Source organism: Eublepharis macularius, chromosome 12, assembly GCF_028583425.1.
Source record: "Eublepharis macularius isolate TG4126 chromosome 12, MPM_Emac_v1.0, whole genome shotgun sequence".
NCBI lineage: Eukaryota > Metazoa > Chordata > Lepidosauria > Squamata > Eublepharidae > Eublepharis > Eublepharis macularius.
The window spans coordinates 79,478,587-79,503,908 of record NC_072801.1 but is presented as its reverse complement, the minus strand read 5'-3'; the positions used below and the strand labels follow the sequence as shown (position 1 = coordinate 79,503,908).

The following is a 25,322-nucleotide window of genomic DNA, read 5'->3' as shown; positions in this document are numbered from 1 at the left end:
TGACTTTGGGGCTCACCGGAGAAGGGGTGAGGGGTGCACGTGGGCTTTGGGATGGGAGGTCGGGGGGAACCCGGGAAAGCCGCAGGTGCCGAGAGCATGGTGGGGCGGAGGAGGGGCCAGCCTGCTCCATCTCCTCCCAGATGCCTTTTTTGCAGCATTGCTAAGCCAGTTGCCTTGGCAACAGAAAAAAAATTGCATTAAAAAAAAAAAGAAAGCAGGCGAAAGCAAGTCCCCAACCACTAGGCAGACACACACTCTGCCGGAGCATGGCCTGACGCGGCTGCTCCTGGTAGCCGGCCTCTCTTCTTTGTCTGCCAAGGAGCCCCCCCCCCACACCGCCCCACGGCTGCTGCTGCTGCCCACCCTGGCTCCTTCACTCGCAAGCTTTTGCCAGATGCGGCTTGGGGCGCTGCAGAGAAATGTCAGCTCCCATTTGAGAGAGGGGAAGGTTTCTCCGGTGCCTTTTCCCACCTGGGAGGCGGCTGGGGCTTAGGTCTGCCCAGGACAGCTGTGCTGAGGATGTAGGGAAGGGGTGGGGAGAAGAAAAAGAAGGCCGGGCCTGGCTCAGGAGCTCGGCAGCAGGCAAGACGGGGGTGCCAGTCGTGCGAAAGGAGGGGGCCCTCCGCGACTGCCATTTGCCCTGCTTGGGGCCTCTGAACACATAAGCGCGTGGGAAGTATCCTTTCCTCTTTTCACACACACAGGAGAGCCCAGAGGAACTTGCCCGAGCCGTTCAGCTAGACCCCCCATGAAAGTGTCGTTAATGCTTTGGGCCTCCTTTGTTCCCCTCTGCCCTGGGGTTATGGTTGCTGAAGTAGATGAACACAAATCACAATTATTTGCTGTTGCTAATAAAATCCAAAGAGCTGGAAAGACCCTGGAAGCCGACTGGCCCATCTCGATGTTGGGCAGATACAATCCCCCCCCCTTTGTGTTCTCTTGAGAGTGAGGGGAAGGCACTTCGTGCGTGCTCAGAAGGGCATTGTCCCATCCCAAGCTCTAGTCCAAATTCAGCCTTGCTGTCTAGACTGGCACCTCCTTCCAAGGTTTGGCATAGAAGCTTGGAGTTGGAGAGTGTGACTGTGGAAGGCCAGAGAAGAGCTCCTCCAGTCAGAAGCCAGGGCCATCCCTGCAGCCGTGCCCGTTGGGAATGAGAGCGAGAAAGATACCATGCCCACCTGTGCCCTTTGCAGGGCTGTGCTGGCTGCTTATCTTGGCTAAATGGAGGCTTTGGGGGAGCTGGATCCATATTCCAAGGGGAAGTTTTTCTCCCAAACCCCACTGCAAAGAATTTCCTTGTGAAATAAATCTGGAGTGCAATTGTCATTACGTATATGTTGCTCTTATTTTGAGAAAGACAGTTAGAAATGGATTTGAGGGGTTCGTGGAGTCAGAGAAAGTGGTGGGAAGGTGCATGGTCAAGAGTAGAATCATAGAGTCATAGGGTTGAAAGGGACCTCCAGAGTCATCTAGTAACCCCCTGCACAGTATAAAGACGCATATACAGAGAGAGAGAGAGAGAGAGAGAGAGAGAGAGAGGCTCCTTGTAGTCATTTCTGAGGTTGGTCTAATTTTTATATGAGCCTAAACTGTAATAAATGGGATGATTGGCAATGGACACCCTCTAGGGTGGAGCCTAAAGATCTGGAATTACAACTGACCTCCAGACTACAGAGATCTGTTCCCTTGGAGAAAATGGCTGCTTTGAAAGGTGGGCTCTGTGGCATTATACCCCACTGAGGTTCCCCCCTCCCCCCACCCAAGGCTTCGTCCCCAAATTGCCAGGAATTTCCCAACCCAAAGTTGGCAACCTCTGAGGGAGGGGTATATGCCCCCCCCCAGTTACCAACCCAGAGGGGGAAGCAAGAAGCAAGCAGGGGGGGGGATCAAAGCTGGTTCTACCACCACGCCACTTACGAAAGTGGTAAAAAGAGGAAGGCCCCGATACATCACTGGGCCTGCGCTTGCTCCCAACCAGCATCAATTGACTGGTCCTGGGCTTGGCTTTACTCCAGGGGGGTGGGGGTGGTCCAGGCCCATGAAGGACGGTGCATCTTGTTTGAGGCACCAAAATTCCTTGAACAAGCTCCGGGAATGGTGTCTGCAACCAAGGGGCTTGCCAGCAACCTTCTCCCCAGTTTCCAGTAACCTAGTTGCCAAACAGGGATATAGTCCATCACATTCAGATTTGGAGGTGTGTAAATATTTCCCAAAAATTCGAAGCACACGTCTTTCCCGTTGGTGGGGGGTGGGGTGGAGGTCAAAGCAGGGCCCCAGTGACAGATGTCCTGCATCTTGATGGCAGCAATTGGGGAGAGACACCACTCAGGCAGGAAAATTTCGTAGGGGATTGTGCCCTATTGTTGTGGGGCATGCCATAGGCGGGCCCTGGCCATTTTTAGACGCTACTAATTTTTCTTCTCCTTTGTTTCCCTCATGAATGGCTGTCGATCTCTGGAACAGCATAGATCAAGGATATTTGAAAGGGTCAAAAGCAAGGATGATAGAGAGGCACAGCAAGGGGGGGTTTGCAGACAGTGAGGAAGATGCATTGGATGCTGTGAAGGGGGATGGATCCGGCCTAGCAAGGAGGTTGGCTGCAGGTCAGGAGGGACATTGGTAGAACTCTCTCTCTCTCTCTCTCTCTCTCTCTCTCTCTCTCTCTCTCTCTCTCTCTCTCTCATTGGACTCTTTATTTAGCAATGGCTGCCCCCAGGCGAGTTGTCGGCTCATGAAACATCCCTTCTGTCTTAATCTGTAAATGCTCGTTTCCCATAATGTAAGTCAGCGCGAGGGAGGAAGTGAAATAGAGATGCAGAGAGGAGAGGAGCCCGGCTTTCCTCCACGTTGCCCCAGATTTGTCAGTGGCGCTATGCCAGGGAGACGCTCTCTGCTCGCCCCCTCCTGCCTGCCTTCCTCATCCTCTGCTCCTCCTCCTCTTCCCGTACTTCCCGCTGTCTGCTTAACCTGCCTTCTTCCCCTCCCTTTAACTCTTTTGACAGCCCTCCTGTCCTGCGCGCTGTCCCAGGGCTTAAAACTGAGGCAGAGTGGACAGGGGACTGCCTCTCCTTTTTGCAGTGCTGGACGTCCGGCTGGCTAGCTGAACTGGGGGTAGGGCTGCTCTGAGCGGGCGGGGGGGGGGCTTCCGACAAGGTGTCCCCCTCTGCAGCTCCCTTGCACTGCCGAGACCCAAACCAGACCTCTCATGAAAGCTAATTACATGATTTGTCCAGCATCTCCCCATCCTGTGACTATACCCTTGGGTTACCAACTCTGGTTTGGAAAATTCCTGGAGATTTGGGGTTGGAGCTTGTGGAGGGTGGGGTTTGGAGAGGGGAATGACTTTAGAAAGAAAAAACGCCATAGAGTCCTCCCTCCAAAGCAGCCATTTTCTCCAGGGAACTGATTGCTGTCGCTTGGAGATAAGTTGCAGTACCGGGAGCTCTCCAGGCCTCACCTACAAGATAGATACCCTACCTCAGCAGCCCTTTTGAGCCCATTCATCAAGGTCATTCTTGTAGGGTTGTCCACCTCCAGGCGTCTTCTGGAAGGGCCTGAGTGGGTATTGTGTGTGAATTTGGAAACTGCAGAGAATTGTTGGCCTCTGTGGCAATTGGGGGAGGGGGCTTTCCTTCTTCTTCACCTAAGGCAGCACTGGCTCTAATGCCGAATTCATCTCTAGGAGGCTGAAGATGTCTCCATACAACAGGATCAGGGGTGGGTATGCCAGCGCTCCTGAGGGCCTTGCCTAGCTTCCAGCCCTCTGCGGCATGGGGGTGGCGGAGACAACCAACAATTCCCCGCCCCCCCCCCCCGGCCCCTGTGGCTGCTGGCTGGGCCCAAGCCATGCCCCCTGCCGTGCCAGCCTGGAAGAAGGGGAGAGCTCGGCCTCTCTTGGGGTAATGAAATAGGTGGAAGCTGCCCAGAGTCGACTCCACCCTTCCATCCTCTCCCCAGGTTTTCCCTGCTTATTGCGTAGGAAACAGCGTCCCCATCCGGGTTTGTCCTCTCCCGAGATTCATGAGGTGGGGGGCTCATCTCCAATTCTTCCCCACCTTTCCCCTTCTCTAGATCCCCCTGCCGCATTCCTCTCTAATCAACCTTTAATTTCACAGCTTCCAATTTCTCTGTATTTCTTTGTCAATATATTTTTTTGGTGGGGGAAAATAAATAAGCACACACACACTCGCACAGAGCCAGGAAATCTAAAACTTGTTTATATTTTGCTTTAAAAAATGCCTTTTTCCCCTTTTTGGTGAACCGAAAACAATCTCTTTTTTTCTTGATCTTTCTCTCTCTTTTTTCCCCGTCCCATTTTTCTTTTTTCTTCTTTTTTCTTGCTCCTAGGTCCGCTCACGAAAAAGCGTGAGGAGGCGTCAACTAACAATCCCTCTCCAGATGAAGGTATTTTTGATGCATGTTTGTTTCACAATCTTGCCTTTTTAAAAATATTTTCCTTTTTTTGGTTTTTACTTCTTTTTTTTATAAAAACCAGAACAAACACAAATAAACTTTTGACCCTCCCTTTTTTCCTTTTTTTTTTTTTTGGTCTTCTCTTTGAGCAAAACAATTCCCCCTTCTTGTTTTCCAAAATCATCACAGTTTTCGCCGTGCTCCTCTTCTCCTGCTTTCTTTACCTTTTCCTCTTTTCCTTTTTTTTGGAAGGGAAAGATGTCCCCTAATCCAATTAGGATAGAAGGGCAGAGGGAATTTTTACTGTAGCTCAATTGGGAAAGGGATGGATGGGGAGGGGACATTCCACAAAAGCAACCCGCCTTTGGCCCATTTTCCACTCAGCCCCTTCGCCCACTGATTCCACATTAGAACTGAGAGTGGATTTTTATGGAGAATGGACAAGGGGCTTCGTTCCTACCATACTGTAATATCTTATTTGCCGCTTAGTTGTGTTTTTTTAAAAAGATGAGATAGGAGGAAATAGTGGACCTTCACGGAGGGGGCAGAAAATCTGTTTTTCTATTATAGCTTATTTACAGATCTTTTCTAAACACGCAGAATTGTGAATATTAAAAATGTGGGAGATTAATTTCCCTACATGGTATTTCTAATTGTGTACTGGCATCACCATCTTTATTCAGGAAAGGGTCTCTCACTAACAAAACAGGCAAAAATTGTGAAGTTAAACTTTTACCTGCAGAAAAAAAATGGGCAAGCTGTGGTTTGTAGTTTGTTCAGAAGCAACAGAAAAGACTATGTTTCCCATAAGGCAATGTGTGAGGCTGACCTACAGTGCATCATGGAGGGTGTAGTCCCATGAGGTTGAGGATTAATGAGAATGTGAAGAGAAAGGAGTCAGGAACGTCCCAATATGTAACCATAGGTGCATCATGGGAATTGTGATCTAACCACAGTGAATCATGGGAGTTGCAGGCTGACAGGCTGAGGGAAAGAGGCAGAAATTGTGCCTTGGGAAAGAAAAACTACAACTCCCATCTCACACTGTAGTTGCTTTGCCTTTTCCTACTAACCAAATCCATGGAAGGGTGTCATGCAAGATGTAGTCCAGATGATGTAAAATCCCGTGAGGGGGAAAGTGGCTAACAGAGATCAGAACCTACAATTCCCACAAGGCAGTGGCGTTGCTTAGCAACAAGGATCGAAGAGATAGTCTGAAATCCTGAAGATTCCTTTCACTGCCAGGCCTCATTAAAAGACTCATGGAGGTTGAAGGCCTGTGGCTAGAACAACTGCATTAGACCAGAAGCCAGAGGGAAGAAGGATAGAAATGACTGTAGATCCAGCTCGCCCCACTTCCAGAAGCAACTTTTGAGAAGCTGCAAGACATGTCAGCTTGGGCCTGAATAACAATATTCGAGAGTAGATCCAGAGGAGTTAGCCGTGTTAGTCTGCAGTTGCGAAATAGTAAAGAGTCCAGTAGCACCTTTAAGACGAACCAACTTTATTGTGGCATAAGCTTTTGAGAACCACAGCTCTCGTCATCAGATGCATCGGCAGCTTTTGAGAACCATAGCTCTCTTCGTCAGATGAGTCTGATGAAGAGAGTTGTGGTTCTCAGAAATGATTGGGGTACTTTGGTTTTGGTTAGGGTTGCTGACAGGCCTGAGGGAAAATATCCTGTCCCTTTAACAAAGGCTCAATATGTAGAAATGGGCAGCTGAAATTCTTTATAGCGTGGAGATAAATAGCATCACCTAGTGGGAAAAAACACACACCCCATTAAGCATCTATTAAGGTGAAATAACATTTTATTTTCCTCAAAGCGGTTGGCAGCACTATTGGTTAACTAGAAGCACCACATGGGACGCTTGCTTGCTATGGGAAATTCAGTTTTTCTCAAAGGAAAAGGGTGGGGGACTGTGCATGAGGTGTGAAGAACTGGACAGCTAGTCCTAAAAGACTGCCTTAAAAATTCAGTAGGAATACTTTATTATAAATTCTAACTTTATGTACTGGAAAAGAGCCCTTTAATAATTCAAGGTATTGTGCAATTGGGGAAAATTGATAAATGTTTTTATGCAGTCGTTTTACCACTTTGAGCTGCAATACTAAACTTGACTATTAAAAAGTAGGTCCCACCAATTTTATTTATTTATTAGTTTGATTTTTAGCCCTCCCTCCCCACAAACGGGCTCAGGGCGGAGTACAATAAAATGCTCAATAAGCACTTTAAATATATATAAATAGAAATCCGGAGAACATAAATATATAAAACAGCATATAAGATGGTGGCCCCCTCCAATTCCCTCAATCATAGCATAAAGGGAGTGGGTGGGGGTCATAGTTTAACAATAGTCTGGTGACTGCGCTTATAGGGGGGCAGATGACTTCAAGGCCCCCCTGGCGGGAGACTGGTAAGGAGGCTCCTAAACCAGTCAGGAAAAGAAACGGTCCAATCGCTTCTGAGGAAATACACTGCAGGAGCTACACCTAATTGAAGCTGAAGTTGTCATTTCTAGTGGTGGTATAATTTCTATTATTGTAAAATCACAGCTTGCCACCAAGCTATGCTCCTACTTATATGGACATATATTTCAAATATTTGGCCAGAGTTAAAATTTTGGTGGTGGAGGGGCTTCAGAAGCAGGCCTCTCGCTTCATTTCTGGTGTAAAGAGTCATAGAATCATAAAATTGGAAGGGGCCATACAGACCATCTAGTCCAACCCCCTGCCCAGTGCAGGATCAGTCCAGTAGCTCCTTTAAGACTGACCCATTTTATTGTAGCATAAGCTGACAAAGGGAGCTGTGCTTCTCAAAAACATATGCTACAATAAAGTGGGTTAGTCTTAAAGGTGCCACTGGACTCTTTACTAGTTTGCAACTACACACTAACACCGCTAACTCCTCTGGATCTATATTAATTTCTATTAGATTGCCAATCTTTAATTTGAGCCCCTTGCTCTGGTGCCTAATGGTAGTAGGGGTGCTGACAGGTGGATCTGTCTCAAAGATGGTGTTCCAAAGTCTGGGTGCCCCCGTGGAGAATTTCCTTTCTTCATTAGCAACCCGGCAAACCTCTGAAGTATTACCTGAGAAGAAGTTCTGAAGGTAGTTCTGGGGCAGATTTTTATCATAGGAGGTCCTGCAGATACCCTGATCATAATAATGATGAGCTCTTTCTTTAAATGAAAGGAAACAAGAGTAAGGCCTGCTCTAGGGCACAGTTCCTCTGTAGAAAGCAGAGGAGAGGAGAACTGGAAAAAATCCACTGAAAATGATCCATCATCTTAAGGCACAAGTGGAGGATGTACATGGAAAGTAGAGTGAGCTTATGAAAGCATCTATAGAAATAAGATGCCCTCTTCCAAACCGGAGGGGATTAGTCCTTTAACTTGCTAGGAAAATTCCTGGTGAGCTGGTGCCTAGGAGGGCAGCTGGCAGACAGGAGCAAGCTGAGATACCCCGTTGTACCAGCAGTACCATTGGGTCCACAGCTCAGCTAGCAACACGGAATCATTCAGCTTGACGTTTTTCTCATCCAGTTTCTGGCCACATTCTGATGCTTCAGAGCTATGGCTTCCAAGATATTTGAGCTTTCTTACAAGGGGTTTCTCATTGTAAAGGCTGGTGATGGGGGTTAGGCTTTCCCAGAAGACTGCATATCTAAAGGGGGTGTTGGATGTACTTCAAGGTGTGTGGCGAGGCCTTACCTCTGCTCTCTGGAAATGATATGCGTGCCTGGGCCACTCCCGCAAATCCTCTGCAACATGCAAAGCTTTCAGGGCAGATGCACAGGGGGCCCCTGTCAAAGGATCCAGTGCGGGGAAGGCGTCCCTGAGCACCAGCCCTTTGAAAGGCCCTGCTTGAGTGAGTTCATTGATTGCTACCACCATGTGTGTAAGGGGAGCCCTGCTAGCCAGTGGAAGAGCTCTGACATACTCCTCTCCTGGCTGTTGCTTCCTGCCCCCCTGCTGCGAAGCCTCTTTCAAGCAGCTGTTCCATCAACTGGTTAGCTTTTCTCAAATGCCTACAAGAGGCCGAGGGCTTGTGGGAGTGCCACCGATCATGCCAAGCTAGTGCCAATCAGGGTAGCACAGGTGAATCTGTAATATGAAGGCTGCGCAGATGACATTCCTGACCAGTGCAAGTGAGCTCCACAATGGGTTTTCCTTTGGGCTTGTGTTGGTTGCAGCGGCCCTGCCTCAAGGCTTCAGGGATGTGTGTGTGAAAAGCAGACTACAGGGCACAGTGAGTGGTCTCTTGAGGAGGACTGTGAACACCTTTGGTTCAAGGTATTTTGTCACCCCAAATCAGGTATACCCATCGCCTCATCCATGCCGCCACCCACTGGATCCAAGCCAACAGTGGTAGTGGTCTAGGAGATGATGCCGGCCATCTCCCATGCAACCCTTGGCTGGGAGCAAGCTGGACTCCTGTTGTTCTTTGGCACCTATGGTGTGCAGTCCTGAGCAGTCGCTTGGGTGGCATGGCTGGATAATCAGCCCTGCTTATGTCTGAGCGTGCAAGAAGCTGGCGAATATGTGAGGAGTTCAGTAAGTGTGTCTAAGTTCATCTTCCCAGGAGTGTCTCTCTGTCTCTGTGTGTATACAAGGATTCGGGTGAGTTTGTTGGTGTCTGGCAGAAATGCAGTCCCCCACAAAGGTTTCAGGGAAACAGTCCAACTTGAGCTACACAGTGTGATCTCCCCTTCCCTGTTTCGTTTGGCTGCACCCTAAGATTCCTTGCAATCCTGCAGAGAATCCTCTGGGAATGCACCTCTTGGATCACGCGCTGTTTCACTGGTTCCTTTAAAAAGACTGTTTTGATAACATATATGGTTGTACTTGTCCGGACAGAGGACCTCTAGAGGGTGCCAGGGACATGTGTGAGGAGCACACGGAGGAGCTGGCACGGAAGACTCGGCAAGGAGAGAACTGTGCATGCAAAAGAGGAATAGGGGAGCCTCTGAGACAGATAAATGTGGGACGAGTGTGCGAGTCAGAAGAGCAGCGGGAGATGGAGCAGTGTGAACAGGGTCTGTCCCTTGGGTGGGTGAGTGGGTGGGTGGGTGGGGTGCTAAGGACACGAAGCCCAGCCAAATGGGTCAGATTCAGTGAGTGGTGCAGACCCAAGGTGCTGAGTGAGGGTGCAACGTATTCCAGGGAGTGTGTGTGTGTGTGCAGTTGTGTTGTCTGTGCACTCCTTTTGGTCCCACCTCCTTACCCATCTGTTCCCCTCAAGAAAGGCAAGGGGAGGGGCTGAGTGGAAACTGCTAATTAAGACCTTGGTGTGTCTAATTAACGCTCTCCCCTTGCAGCGAATTAATTAGGCTCCAGGTTGCCATGGAAATGGGATGTGACCTAGAAACGGAAACAGAAATTTGAGTAGAGGGGCATTTTTTCATATTCCTGTGGAAATGAGCTTGATGGGCGATGGGACCACGCCTCCCTCCCCCTGATCCTTTGACCTCTGGCTGCCTTTTTCCTAACAAAGAGCAAAATGACCCTGAGACTTTTGGGGACGCTTCCCAGTTGCATTTGCTCTGCCTCTGACCTTTAACCCCTCTGCCCACACTTGCAGACTTTGAGGTACCATTGGCTTTTCGGTCACCTGGTTTCCATTAAGCTTTGGCCCTTGACACTTCTAATCTAGGCCATTTCCAGACTGACCCTTGCCTCCAGACATCTGAATTCTGGGGATTTTGACCTCTGGCTCCTAACACCTTTGAATTCTATGACCTCTGGCTTCCATCCTGACTTATCAACGGTTTCTAGCAAAGTTTCTCATCCCCGTTGCCCTCCCCACCCCAAACCTGGGATTATATGAATGCTAACCAGATTTGTTACCCAGTTGACCAACTAACCTTACAGCACCATCTCTAGACCGGAGTGCTTTCAGTGGGCCCTGTGATCTTTGACCTCTAACCCCAAACTCTGGCCTTGATCGTGACATTGCTAACTCTCCTCCCCCCCTCTTATTTGGATGGGGTTGGGTTGAACATTTGAGTGGAACGTATGGACTCCCAACCACAGAACCTATGATGCTCTATTCTTTCTTAACAGCCCCTTCTATGGAGCAGTCAATCCCTCCACAGCTACCACTTCCTGTTACTAGGGGGTATGCACAACCAGGTATTTCTATGGGGGTGCCTGTTCTGTTCTGGGAAGATTCTAGAAGGCCTTGATCTCCATGCCTCACACTGCCTGTGTCTCCTCTCTCATCTCACAGATATTCGAGACAGTGGGAAGAAACCAGTGATGCTCTTCATCCATGGTGGATCCTACATGGAAGGAACAGGGAATATGTTTGATGGCAGTGTCTTGGCTGCATATGGCAACGTGATTGTCGTCACCATGAACTACCGACTCGGCGTGCTGGGTATGGGGGGCTCTGGCCTGCCCCACTGGCTCCTGGGGATGGAGGGGGATGAAATCAGAAGTCGTGGCTTGCTTTCCTCCTCACCATCATTCTCCCAGAGAAACTAGGAGTCCTGCCTTTGCGGGGGGGGGGGGGCGGTTTGCTTCTGATGTTATGAACAGAGAGACATACGTGGACGTGCGGAATATAAAAATGCCCCCTTCTGGGCAGCAGCAAAAATCTTTCTCGTTTTATGCTGCCATACCTTGTGTGTTGATTTATTCTACATATTCTGAAAGCAGGAAATAAATCTCAACAGTGCTATGTTTTGGAAATTTGGGGTACAGGGTTCTAGCTCCTTTTGTAGAGATGTTTTGCTAATTTTATATATCTTCTATTCAGCAAATCTGGCCTCATTCATACATGTTGGAACAATATGTAGTTAAGCCCGTTTCTTTCTGCACACAGGAGGGTCCCCCACAGGAATCTCCACAAATGCAAGAAAAAGAATAGGGGCAACGTGAGGATGTTGTGCCAAGTGAGCGCCTTGCAGGGGGACGCTTGTTTGCAAGTTGCATACTGTGGGAAAGTGGCCCTTTGCGTGGACGTTGGGGCATCTTGGTGCAGCCCAGGAGCCAGGACTCCTGAGACGGGAGCTGGTGGCTGACTCTGCGACAGGCTGTGGTTCAGGCGCCCCCTTTGTTCCCCCTGTGGGTGTGAAATTTACCCAGGCCCTGCTGAAATTAATATTTCATTTAAAAGCTTTTAATAATTAACAGCAAGACCTCGTTATCTCCTGCAAAGGGCCCCAGGACAGAACGATGATTAATTTTGAAGGAGATTGGTCATGTGTGTCGACACAGTATTTAGCAAAGGCAAAAGAAGTGTCTTCTAGTGGACAGCTTTTCTAAGCTTCTTTTGTTTGAGAAAAATGCCAAGAAGGACCCTTCTTCCTCAGCATAATCACTTCTGTTGAAGACAGAATCCAGATACAGGATGATCTTGACAGGCTGGAAAACTGGGCTAAAACAAATAAAAAGAATTTCAACAGAGATAAACGTAAAGTTCTGCATTTAGGTAGGAAAAGTCAAATTCATAATTATAGGATGGAGGAGACTTGTCTTGGCAGTAGTATGTGCGAAAAGGACCTAGGGGTCTTAGCAGGGCCGGCGCGCCCATGGAGGCCAGGTAGGCGGTGGCCTCGGGTGCGCGGGCTTTGGAGGGGCGCCGGAGGGGGTGTCAGGGGCGGAGGCGCGCACAGCGAAGTTGGCATGACTGGGATGCAGCTAGTGCTGCAGCCAGCCAGCCAGCTCCGTGCTGCCGCCGCCGCCGCCACACACCCCAGCCGGCTGCAGCCTCCGGGTGCCACCCCACCAGCAGCTTGCGGCTTGTGCGGCCAGCTGGGGTGCGTGGCGGTGGCGGCACGGAGCTGGCTGGCTGGCTGCTGCAGCAGTGGCTTGCAGCTTCTGCGCTCGGCTGGGGCATGTGGTGGCGGCGGCACTGGGCTGGCTGGCTGGCTGACTGCAGCTGCTGCTGCTGCTGCAGCCAGCCATGCCAGCTCCGCTGCGCGCTCCTCTGCCCCAGCTGGGCACAGAAGCCATGAGCTGTTGCTGGAGCAGCGCACGGAGCAGCCTCCGCGTGCTGCCCCAGCAGCAGCTTGAAGCTTCTCTGCTTGGGGCTCCGTGAGCTTCCCATCCCCCCTGCGGTGCGTGATGACATCAGTGATGATGCCATCACGCAGTCAGTGGCGTGCGCGTAGAGCGCGCGCACGCTGCCTCAGGCGCCAGAACCTCTGGCACCGGCCCTGGGTCTTAGTAGACCATACACTGAACATGAGTCAGCAGTGTGATGTGGTAGCTAAAAAGGCAAATGCGGGTTGGGGCGGTATCAACAGAAGCATAGTGTCCGGATCACGCAAAGTGATGGAATCACTCTGCTCTGCTCTCGTTAGACCTCACTTAGAATATTGTGTTCAGTTTTGGGCACCACAATTTCAGAAGGATATAGACAAGCTGGAATGTGTCCAGAGGTGGGCAAAGAAGACAGTGAGGGGTCTGGAGACCCAGTCCTAGGAGGAAAGGCTGAAGGAGCTCGGAATGTTTAGCCTGGAGAAGAGACGACTTAGAGATGATATGATGATAATAATAACAACAACAACATTCGATTTATATACCGCCCTTCAGGATAACCATCTTCAAGTACTTGAAGGGCTGCCATATAGAGGGTGGTGTGGAGTTGTTTTCCGCTGCTCCAGAAGGTGGGACCAGAACCAGTGGGCTGAAATTAAAAGAGTTTTCAGCTAAACATTAGGAAGAACTTCCTGACAATTAGAGCGGTCCCTCAGTGGAACAGGCTTCCTCGGGAGGTGGTGGGCGCTCCTTCTTTGGAGGTTTTTAAGCAGAGGCTAGATGCCCACCTGACAGCAAAGCTGATTCCATGAACCTGGGCAGATCATGAGAGGAAGGCAGGAAGGGTTACATCAGTGCTTAGTTCTCTTGGTCCCTTCTTACACGTCCAGGGTAATGCTGATCACCACTTTAGGGCCAGGAAGCAATTTTCCCTAGGCCAGTTTAGCTAGGCATCCTGGTGGCGTTTTGCCATCTTCTGGGCATGGAGAGGGGGGGCCACTGGGGGTGTGGGGTAGTTGTGAATTTCCTGCACTGTGCAGTAAGAGTTGGACTAGATAACCCTGGAGGCACCTCCCAACCCTGGGATTCTATGAGTCGGGCTGTACGCCTGATGCAAGGAGAGTGGTTGTTCAGCAAAATTCCTGGGCCATCAGAGATGAGACGGGGGTACGAGTGACAGAATTGGGGGGGGGGGGAGAACATGGAGCTGGACTCCTAGTTTCTGTGCCAGTTCTTGGCTGTTGTGTTAGAAGCAGTTTTGGTGTCTTTGTGTTTCTTCCTCCACATCTACGTCAAGCTTGGTTTGGTTTGCTGAGGGGATCTGTCCACTTAGAGACTCCACACGTCCCTCATTATTAGACCCAGCTTCAGAAATATTTTCTTCTTAATGCTTTCTAGGACTGGGGAGTGAGTATTCCATGAAAGGATGTCGGACAGGTGAGGGCTGTGGATTAGGAATTTATCTACTTAGGAATTTGATATAATCTTCTCTATTTTTATTTTATTTTTTGTTTACAATGTTTTTCTCACTGAGAATCGAGGCGGATTACCCGTGCCGTTCAGTACGAATAACAGCTGGGACAGCCGACAAATAATGCAACAGAGTATAGATTGCAAAAGTTTGAAAACAAGCAGAACTCTGATACAGAGCTAAAACAATGCTGAAGGAGGCGTAAGCGATGCGATGTGACACGCTGTTTGCAAACGTAACCAGAGTTAGCTTTTCCTCCTAACCGAAACGTGGTTTCTACCTCCCTTCCTCACATAGTTTTCTCTCTGCTTTTCTTCCACAGGCTTCATGAGCACAGGGGACCAATCTGCCAAGGGAAACTATGGCCTTCTGGACCAGATCCAGGCCTTACGATGGCTGAATGAGAACATTGGCCATTTTGGGGGTGACCCCGAGCGGATCACCATCTTTGGTTCGGGAGCCGGGGCCTCATGTGTCAACCTTCTCATCCTGTCCCACCACTCAGAAGGTGAATGTTTGTGTGGTTTCCTGGACTGGAACCGATGCCCTATAAAAGGGTTATCAGTGCTGACCTGCCTCTGCGTTTGCAGAGCGTGATGATATTCTCCTGTGAGCATCTTGCAGTAACACACTCTCTTTGGTTCTGTCTGCGTAGGCATTCCGCTATTCCTCTTCCGCTTCTTGTGCCTTTGAGAAGAAAAGGAGCGGGCTATACCATATTCCCTTACATTGAGTAGGGAGCAAACGCCACTCCCCTTCTTCTCCCCTCGTACCTCCTGTCTTTTGAATAGCCGTCCATATCCTCACTGATAGCTCTTTTTCTACCCCTTCCGTAGGTCTGTTCCAGAAAGCCATTGCTCAGAGTGGTACGGCCATTTCCAGCTGGTCCGTAAATTACCAGCCTCTTAAATACACCCGCATGCTGGCCTCCAAGGTCGGCTGTGATCACATGGACACGGGTGATACAGCGGAGTGCCTGCGGCGCAAGCCCTACCGAGAGCTGGTCGACCAAGACATTCAGCCGGCACGCTATCATATTGCTTTTGGCCCTGTGGTGGATGGGGATGTGGTTCCGGATGACCCAGAGATTCTGATGCAGCAGGGCGAGTTCCTCAACTACGACATCCTCATTGGTGTCAACCAGGGTGAGGGCTTGAAGTTTGTGGAGGACTCCATGGAGAATGAAGATGGCATCTCAGCCAGCTACTTTGACTTCACTATTTCCAACTTTGTTGACAACCTTTACGGCTACCCAGAAGGCAAGGACATCTTGCGGGAAACCATCAAGTTCATGTACACAGACTGGGCTGACCGGGACAATGGCGAGATGCGCCGCAAGACCCTCCTGGCACTTTTCACTGACCACCAGTGGGTAGCTCCTGCTGTGGCCACCGCCAAACTTCATGCCGAATATCAGTCGCCCGTGTACTTTTACACTTTCTACCACCACTGCCAGACAGACACTCGGCCCGAGTGGGCTGATGCAGCCCATGGGGACGAGATCCCCTACGTCTTCGGCGTGCCGATGATTGGTGCCACAGACCTCTTCCCTTGCAACTTTTCCAAGAATGATGTCATGCTGAGTGCCGTGGTCATGACCTACTGGACCAATTTTGCCAAGACCGGGTGAGATGCTGGGAAGAGGATGGAAGACCGCAAACGGGAAGGGAAAGGATAAGGGTTGGGGTGGAGGCAGTGAAATGTGTTCATGACTACAGGGGCAGGAACCAAGCAGACAAGCCAGCCCGATGCAGTGACAAGAGCGCCAGATTAGTACTGGGCAGGCTCCAGGTTCAGGTTCCTCATTCAGCCATGAAAATTCCTGGGTGATCTTGGGCCAATCAGTCTCTGCCTGACATACTTCATAGGGTCAGGGCTTTTTTTCAGCTGGAACGCGGGGGAACAGAGTTCCGGAACCTCTTGAAAATGGTCACATGACTGGTGGCCCCGCCCCCTGATCTCCAGGCAGAGGGGAGTGGAGATCAAGGGGGCAGGGCCACCAGCCATTTGACCATTTTCTCCGAAGGCAACCCACTGAGTTCCACCACCTCTTTTCCCAGAAAAAAAGCCCTGCATAGAGTTATTGTGAAGATAAAATCAAGGATGGGTCTGGGGTCTTTGATTGGGGGACTGAATCAAGGGGCCAAGTCGTCTGTTTCAGATGACTCCGGTCAGTCCTGGGCCGTTTCCAGATGCACAAAACTCGCGTGAGAAAACGCGGTATTTCGCGTTTTCCCCGCAAGATGGCGCAATGTTCCGGAGGCAGGTAAGCCATCTGGAAACGGCCCTGATTCAGACATAGGTGTGCACTTAAAAAGCTCTAGGATAACAAATACTTGAGCCTATTAATTATCTCCTCCCCAAAGTAACCAGTTTTACAAGGCAAGGAACATCTTCCAAGACGACCAGAGTAGCTTACCGTAGTTGCAGGCTTTCAAAATCATCTTCCAACAATAGCTAGCTGTCTCACCTGAGATGGCTCACTTTCTTGGCTAACTAATTATCTTATAACTTCAAACACCATAAAAGTTATCTGTACTCAGGTATTCTCTTAAAATATATTGAAACTATGTCAATTCATTCGCACTATTTTTAATCATAACAAAGAATATTTAACAATAATGATTACAAGTTTCTAATAATGCATATGATAATCCATTGGCCCTAAACCAATACACCCCATCTTTGAACGATGGCTTCACTTAATAATAATAACATTTGATTTATATACCACCCTTCAGGACAACAATGCCCATCCAGAGCGGTTTACAAAATGTGTTGATATTATTCTCACAACAATCACCCTGTGAGGTAGGTGGGGCTGAGAGAGCTCCTAGAGAGCTGTGACTGACCCAAGGTCCCCCAGCTGGCTTTGAGTGGGGAATCAAACCCAGTTCTCCAGATTAGAGTCCTGCCGCTCTTAACCACGACACCAAACTGGCTCTTACGTATTTAGTTTGACAATCTTGCCATTTGCAGATACTTCTCCCACTTGGGTCCCGATATTATATCTGTTGATAGGGATTAGACTGATTCTGATCTTCCAGAGGCCCCGTTCTTCTGTTCCTTTATTCCTTGGACATTTTCACACTGCTTACCGGCCACAGAACATCGCACTAAGCTCCCGGAATGACAGTGTCTTCCTGGCGCGATTTTGCGCGAGAATGGCTGTTCTCGCGTGAAATCGCACCAGGAAGACGCTGTCGTTCCGGGAGCTCTGCGCGATGTTCCGTGGCTGGTAAGCAGTGTGAAAACGGCTCTTGTCCCTCAACAAGGCCATTCTGTTCTGGGTCTCTGGGCTCCCTGTTTGGCTTTTTAGCTGAGAGAAAACAAGTTCTGGACTCAGTGAATTCGGCATGTTTGCAATTGTTGCTTTCGACAGCTGACTCCACCAAATCGTAGTAGCTGACGAATTCAGAGGCAATGTTCTGAGTGGTTAGTTATATTCCAGAATTTTACATTTAGGATTGTTCCTACCACTGTCCCCTAAGGATCCCTAAATCCAATGGAATCCAACTGAGAATGCTGAAAACCAGAATTGAAATTCGGAGAACTTAAATCTGAAGTGGGGAAAAGTGCCCTGAGAGCTTTTTGCCTCCAGATTCATTTCACCTAAGACTGGCAGCTTTCAGAGATGACAAAATGTTGGCCTTCTCGACCGTGGCTTTGGCTAAATATTTCAAAGGGCTTCCTAAAAATCCAAAGGACTCTGCAGTGGGATAACTCGGTAGGCATCTCAGCATTGCAAATGGGGCTAGTTTCTCTAGTCAAGGTACTGCAGTGACTGCTTTGGGGCAGCACAAGGAGACATTTGGCTTGTTCCTGGCTACTGTCCATTCAGGAGGCGATCGCCATTGCACCCTGCAGCCATGCCATCATTGGCTGGGTCTGAAGAGGGAGGAACCCACAAGGCTCAGGCCTGGCCACTATTGGCATGGGAAGTGACACTGGCCGTGTGTTGCTGGGAGCAACAAAATGCCGGGAATCAGCCCAGAGCTCAAACTTCTGTCCATTTCATACCGCTTTAGTTCTGGCCTTCTCCCAGAGAGTTCTAGGAGTTGTAATTTGGTGATAGATCCAGAGGAGTTAGCCGTGTTAGTCTGTAGTCGCAAATTACTAAAGAGTCCAGTAGCACCTTTAAGACTAACCAACTTTATTGGAGCATAAGCTTTTGAGAACCACAATAAAGTGGTTAGTCTTAAAGGTGCGACTGGACTCTTTCGTAATTTGGTGAGGCTTCTGAGAATTCTTTAGGAGGGATCCCTACCCCCAGCTGTCACAGGGAGAAAGAATTACTGCTAAACCAGCAGAAGTCTGTAGCATACAGAATATCTTGTGATTCTCTAGGCTGCTTCCCTGCAGTTTTTTCCTTCTGAAGGGCAGGCAGGCATCTCCCTCCCTGTGTCATGTCTGAATGGCGAGCTGTAAGTAAAGGCCCCAGGGAGCACTGAGATGTTTAGTCGTGATGCTCACAATCTGAAAGTCACACATCTTTAGCCAGAGTAAAATCCTCTTAAGTAAAGTGTTTCAAGTAGGTAGCTGTGTTGAACAGCTGTGGAACAGCAGGATTCGAGTCCAGGAGCACCTTAGAGATCAACAAGATTTTCAAGGTTTAAGAGTGAAAAGCCCTTCTTCAGATACAGATACGCTGAAGAATGGAGATTTGACTCTTGAAAGCTTATGCCCTGAAAATCTTGCTGGTCTTTCAGGTGCTGCTGAACCAAAATCAGGGCTGGGTCTTCCATGCAGAGTGCTAGAAGAATTGGCAGGGCTGGAGGCAACATCAAGGTCAGCCTCCTTCAGTGGACAGTCGTTGGGTCACGCCTTGGGCTTCATGGCCTGGGCTGACACACTGTCTTTTCTTGTTTCTCCTTCCTTTCTGCAGGGATCCGAACCAGCCTGTGCCCCAGGACACTAAATTCATCCACACAAAGCCAAACCGCTTTGAGGAAGTGGTGTGGACCAAGTTCAACACGAAGGACAAGCAGTACCTCCATATCGGCCTCAAACCCCGGGTGAGGGACAACTACCGAGCTAACAAGGTGGCATTCTGGCTGGAACTGGTGCCCCACCTCCACAACCTCCACGAGCCCCCCCACACGTCGACCACCACCCGTATCCCTCCGTATGGCACCCGGTGGCCCAGCACACGAGTGGGTCCCAGCACCACTCGCCGACCCATCCCCACGCTCCCTCCAGACGAAGACGACGGCGGCAGGTCTCAACACTATGTCCCCTTCCCAGGGGACTCGCGGGACTACTCCACCGAACTCAGCGTCACCGTGGCCGTCGGGGCCTCCCTGCTCTTCCTCAACATCCTGGCCTTTGCAGCCCTTTATTACAAGCGGGACAAGCGGCACGAGCTGAGGAGCGGGCGGCGCCTCAGCCCTCAGCGGAACGCGGCCAACGACCTCGTCCACGGGGGCCAGGAGGAGGAGATCATGTCGCTGCAGATCAAGCACTCCGAGCACGACGCCCATGACCTGGAGCCGCTCCGGCCCCACGAGATCCTCCGTCCCGCCTGCCCTCCTGACTACACCCTGGCCCTGCGCCGGGCGCCTGACGACGTTCCCCTGATGACCCCCAATACCATCACCATGATCCCGAGCACCATCACGGGAATGCAGGCGTTGCACCCCTTCAACACCTTCCCCACCGGACACAACAACACCCTCCCCCACCCTCACTCCACCACCCGTGTATAGTTGCCCTCCCCCCTTGTACCCTCAGCCACCTGGCAACGGTGGTCCCAATCCACCCTGCTCCGAGAGGGAGGCATCCTTCCCACCATGTGGATGGGTCTTTTATATAACATTGTGACAACAGAAAGATAGATGGAGACCCCCCCCCCCTCCTGTGGCACAGACAGGCTGGCACTTCTTCATCCAATTTGGCTTGATATTGGAGCCTCCATCGTCTTCTGTGGTGTGGTTGTGGTATGACACGGCGTAGCATGGCTGGCGCTGGCACTGGAGAGGCGGGCAGCAAGGAAGAGTAGTCCTTTCAAGGAGCTTGGCTGGGGCTTGGGATCCGTTCGGGTGCGGAACTGGAGGCAGCAGCACCCCATCAGGTGGGTGATGAAAACCAGTATTGCTCCAGATGCAGTTTTGGTGCTCAGGGCACTGGAGAGGAAGCTGTGCCATCTGTCATCCACTTGGTTGAATGGTGAAGGCATCCCTACCCTTCCAAACCATGGTGTGGGTTTAAGGGCACTGGAAAAAGCGAGAGGGACAGCGAACGAATCCAGTATCCCTTCGCTCCTCCACGCATGGCTGACAAAGGAGCCAGTCCTCTTGCCAAAGCGGGTTGTGCTGCTCTGCACTGTTAGCCAAAGAGGGCCCAGTAGATGTTGGAGCAGCTCAGTCTTCATGGGGGATCTGTTCAGAGCAACACAGACAGATCTCTGGCCATGGCGAAGATGCCTGTATTTGCTCCGTGCTCCATTCCCAGTGCTGGATTGCCCTGAAGAGCAGCCAGCGGGTCACCTTTTCTTCAGCTGTCTTCAGAGAGAGGCAGAGTGCTCCTCTTCTGTGCTTTCCTTTTGTCCCCATGCGAGTCCATGCCGAGGGACCATGCCAGCATTTATCATTGAGACAGAGGGCCAAAGCAGCGCTTCCCTTTGCAAGCTGGTGTCTGGGCTCAGCTGTGCCAGAAGAGAAAGCAAACGAGGCTCCCAACTGCAGTGGCCAGCGACTGGGAAGAGAAGCTGACCATCCTTCCTTGCTTTCATTCCTCGGCAGGGGCGGGGGGGGGGGGGTAAGGTGGCCACGATCCCAGTGCCTTCCTAGCACAATTTGAAGAGAGCAGGTAGCCTGCTCTTTCTCACCCCTCTGCAGATGGACCCACCCACGCCACCCTCATTAGAGGGCCTCCAAGAAGGCGGCAGTGCTTCGTCTGAAAGTCTTAAGGAGATGAAGCCCTCCCCAGAATCCCACAGGGGGCGGGGGGGGGGGGACTTAAGAGGCAGTAGGAAATTGGGTGGGAAAGGGAGCGTCACCTGGAGTTAAATTCGGAGGTTCCGGCGTGGTGGGGCAGCATGTATGTTCCGGCTTGTTTCCAAGGTGAACATTTTGAATGTAACAACTGGAAATTCACTTTTATCAGAGGGGAAGGGGGGGAATAGTTCTTTTTTCCTTTTAATTTTGAACAAAAAATAAACAGTTAATAGACTGCAAAAGTTGGGGAGGGAAAAGGGGAGCTGTTTTGTTTTGTTTTTAATTACCGCTATTGCAAAAGACGAACTGCATGTTCCAGACTTTTTTTAAAAAGAAAAACGGATTTGAACAAGGCAACGAATGCGCGGCCTGCCTTTGGTCCCTCTCCCTCGCTCTCCCGCTCCTTCCTCCTCCTGGCTCAGCTTTCCTCCCGCTTTTCTGTTGGCTTGGGCCCCTCTTCTGGAGCGCTGAGCCTCCCTTAAGCCTCCCTTCATCCCGTGCTTTGGCAGCTAAAGGACAAACCAGATGGGTGCTGGGAGAATTAAATTTGGGAAAATTTAATTTGTGGCGGAGAATTAAATTTGGAAAAAATCACTGGGAGCTGTGAACTCGCAACTCCCCTGTTGGGCCAAAGTCCCGAAGGGAATCCTGTGTGGTGAGGAACGACGATTCCAAAGACCTGCCAGTTTTGCAGAGCAGGCCACCTTCCCGCCCCCCCCCCCCTGCGCTCCACTGTCCCTCTCCCTGCCTGATAGCAGAGAGGGGCTGTCCTGTTAGTGCCAGAGACCTGCCTGTCTCTTGGTATCTCCACTTTGCAAAAGGCCATCAGTTCACCGGTCCAGGAAAGACCTCTCTCTGCCTGAGATCTGGGCGGGCCAGGCCAGGGCTCCTAGGGTCAGGTTCAGTATAAGGCAGCGTCATATGGATCTGGGAGATAACTGGCAGAAAGTAGTCTTCTCACCCCACCCCACCCCGCCCCACTTCCTGGATCAGCCAGCACGATAATCTGCAGTTTCCATGTTGTTCTGACTCTACAGCTCCAGTCCGTGGCAGCCTGCCCTGCCCAGGCAAGGGGGGGGGCATGCAAAGCCTCAAGATCCCTTGAGGACCCAACGGGGTGCGCGGTTCGCCTTGTGACCGGCAGGCTGCCTCCTGAAGGGCTCCTCAGAGATGGTGCTGTTGGGCCAGAGCTAGATGGCCGGGAGGGCATTCCGACTAACTGGTCAAGGTCCCAGCTTTGATCGCTGGCGTCTCCCGCTCAACTAGATCTCATCAGTGTTGAGCAAGCTCCCTGCCAGTCAGAGAAGAGGCGGCTGAGCCAGATGGACCGAAGTCTGGCCTGCGCTAGGGAGCTCTGTTCCAAGGCGAGCAGGGCAGGTTCCTCTTGCATTCAAACGCGTGACCGCAATGCAACCCTCTCTCCAGCCATTATTCTGTTTATCAGGGAGGGGCTTTCTTGCTGATTCCCTTGTTTCTTCCCCGTTTTGTAAAATTCCCATTCCTTGGGAGCTGGTCCTAAAGATGCTTGTGCCTCTTCACAGCCAATTTTAACCAGCGCAAACCAAGCTGAAAGCTTGTGGCCCCCCTCCTCCAAAGAGCTGTTCTGTTCAGAGGGTTCTTGATCTGCCAGGTGTCAGCCTTGCCACGTAACTGGCTTCCTCAGAGTCCAGTGGGCTTGAATTTGTGGCAGGGACTTTGTGCTTCAGTCCCATCCTAGACGACCCCCCCACCTTCTCCCCTCCTTCCGTTGCCAACCACTTCCTTGCCTTTCTGATGCAGGTGGAAGCTGATGACCCTTCCCGGGTTGATAGCAGATTTCTCTCGCCAGGAGCAAGAGAGCCAAGTTGGTAGGTTAAAATCTGAAAGTGGTCAGGGTGGGGGAGGAATGAGAGCACGGGTCCCTTGGGAGTGCCGTGGAATGAATGTGTAGGAACCCTGAGCACAGAGTAGACCTGGAGTTGTCGGGTCAGAGTCTGTGCACGGCTGTCCCCGTCTCTGTCTGCTTATCAACCCCCCCCCCCCCCGTCTCTCCTTCCGGTAGTCTCTCTGCTTAGTAGATAGTTGCAGGTGGGTAGCCATGTTGGTCTGCAGTAGGTGAGCAGACTTCGAGTCCAGTAGCACCTTAGAGATCAACAAGAATTTCCAGGGTAGAAGCTTTTGAGAGTCAAGCTCCATCAGTTTCATGAAGGTGCACCTGGACTCGAACCTCCCTCATTTAGGGGATGTCCGTCTCCTGGCCAGCAGGCCAAACTCTCCAACTGTGCCCTGGCTTTTTTGCACGTGTCCTCTGCTCCGCCCGCTCTTCAGGAGCCAATTCTCTTGGCTCCTGGCTTGCTTTGTTGCTTGGATTGCCTAAATTGGGGGGTGGGGCTGGTAGGCAAATGCTGCTTTGGAGGCAAGAGGGTGGGCTGGATGGCGCCTTTCACCCGTCTGAGAGTTGTTCTTTCATCCCATAAAGCATCGGCACTTCCTCTTCTGCTGTTCCCTATTCCCACCTACCCACTCATTTCTATTATGCATTTTTGATCTCCCCCCCCCCCCCCAGCCTTAGGCATTATTTGGTTCCAGTGAGCTCTTTTAGTGAGATCCGAACATGTTCCACTAGCTGAATCCAGTAAGACAAAAGGAAAGTGATCCTTTCTATTTTTAAAAAGCACATCATTCTCGGATGTTCGTTCTCTCTCCGTTTTTGTGCCTCGGCTGTTTGTTCTGGAAGATTTTGTTTCTTCGTTTTGTTTTTGGAAAACCCGGGTGCAGGAGAGGGCAGCGGAGCAAACAAAGGTCGGGCGGGGAGGGGAGAGTCTTGTTCTAAGCCATTCTGAGACTCCATCTAACTTTGTGATGTTTCCAGTTGGTTTCCTTTTTTTAAAAAAAGAAAAGAATTTATTATAAATATATATATATATCTGTTTTTTTTAAAAAGGAAAACAATTATTTTGTAAAAAAAAAAAAAAAGCAGAACCTGTGCCAAACTCAGCAAACTTGGATGGGGGAACATGTTCTTTTTGGGGAGGGGGGGTTCCTTTATTTTGCTACTTGAGTTTACAGGGGCTCCTGTGACTCTGCCTGTGCCAAGGAGTGGAACTCGGTTCCGACATCGGTTGCGCCTCCAGCGGAGAGATGTCAGCGCCTTACACTGTTGCCAAATGCTCCCATCCCATGGTTGCTCTCACTCCTACGCACCTGAACGCATCAACTGCACTATCTCAGTTCCGTTGCTGGCGGAGAAAAGCACAGGCCATTTCGTTTGGGCAGCCACAATGGCAGCCCCTACGTGCTCCAAACCAAGATGGCTGCCTGCAGGAACACGTTCTTGCGGACAGCATCTAATATGGCCGTCAGAGAACTCTGAATTCTGACTGTGGAGTTCTTCTGAAATCAGATGCCTGCCTGAGGACCCTTTTGTTTTATACAATCCAGTCCTTCAGATGCGTCTTCTTTTAAATCTCGACCACCAGATGGGATCACTTTCAGCCTTTTTTCAGGCTTTCTTGATCCACCATCCAAGAGGACCGCCTGGGAAATGCGCCTGTTTTTTAAAATCCAAGATGGACTCTTCCAGCTATTTCCCAGCTTGCAAGCAAATACCTTGTGGGATTTGTTTTATTTTTCCTTCTGTCATTTCAACATGGCCACTGCCGGGATTATTCCTGGACCTCTAACCCCCAATGGCTGTTCTTGAGGGAGTCCCTTAATTGCCATACACTCAAGAGAGCCACCGTCAGTGATGGAGAAGAGGCCTTCTGTCTGCGACCTCAAATGGCTGCCAAGAACATCCCCTCAGGTAGCACAAACAGGATGGTTGAGGCCTGTCCCCTTATTCCCCCTTGCAAACTGGAGAGTTATCTATTTTTATGAGATTTGGATTTGGACCGGGAGGGGCTGATTTTGAACGCCTCCCCTTGCACTCCCTGGCCACGAAGGACTCCTCTTCTACCGCTGATCAGAGGCCTCCAAACTGACAGCCCCTCTTCCCCCTGCCCCCCAGGAAGGAGGACTCTTCAGATTACGGAAGAATACGTGGGGGGAGCAGGACTTCTTGTGTTTGATGGATTACCACATCTGGTTCGGGATGGTCGCGTCCTATAAAGAAGAGGAACTTGGCAGGGGGGGAGCTGGGATCTGAGCTGAGATGCTGTACACATTTTTAAACCTTGCAAGAAATGGAAAATGATATTGTAAATATAAAAAAAAAGATTTAACTGTTGATGTGTTTTTGAGTTTACAGCTGGGGGCAGGGAAGGAGGGAGGGCCTTCGGACAAACTGCACCCTGTCCTTGTGGTACACACCTTTGGAAGTGTTTCCTTTTCTAAAGATGCCGAATGATTTCCTGGAGCCAGAGACTGAAGGGCAGACCTTGTGAGAACCTGTTCGCTCCTCCCTGGCTGCCTGTGGCAAGTCGCCGAGGACCCCAAGAACTGGAAAGGGGCTGGATCCCCACAGATTCCCCATCCCCACGTCCGCCTGCGGGCTGTGGGTCATAAGGTGGCAATTGTGGAGGAGCAGGTTGTGG

At 50.5% G+C, this 25,322-nt stretch overlaps 1 protein-coding gene across 3 annotated transcripts in view; it reads left to right on the top strand.

Moving 5' to 3' along the window:
* The window catches only part of NLGN2 (neuroligin 2), a 38,416-nt gene extending 13,401 nt beyond the window's left edge, over positions 1-25,015 (top strand). For 2 of the 3 annotated variants that reach the window (XM_054995119.1, XM_054995117.1), the window contains 5 exons: positions 4,348-4,404; positions 10,646-10,795; positions 14,196-14,381; positions 14,710-15,499; positions 18,759-25,015. In XM_054995119.1, the coding sequence (XP_054851094.1) occupies positions 4,348-4,404; positions 10,646-10,795; positions 14,196-14,381; positions 14,710-15,499; positions 18,759-19,578 (2,003 nt within the window). In that variant the 3' untranslated portion in view covers positions 19,579-25,015. The remainder of the gene's footprint in view (positions 1-4,347; positions 4,405-10,645; positions 10,796-14,195; positions 14,382-14,709; positions 15,500-18,758) is intronic. The other variant, XM_054995118.1, reaches the window with a different exon arrangement.
* The last annotated feature ends 307 nt before the right edge of the window (positions 25,016-25,322 follow it).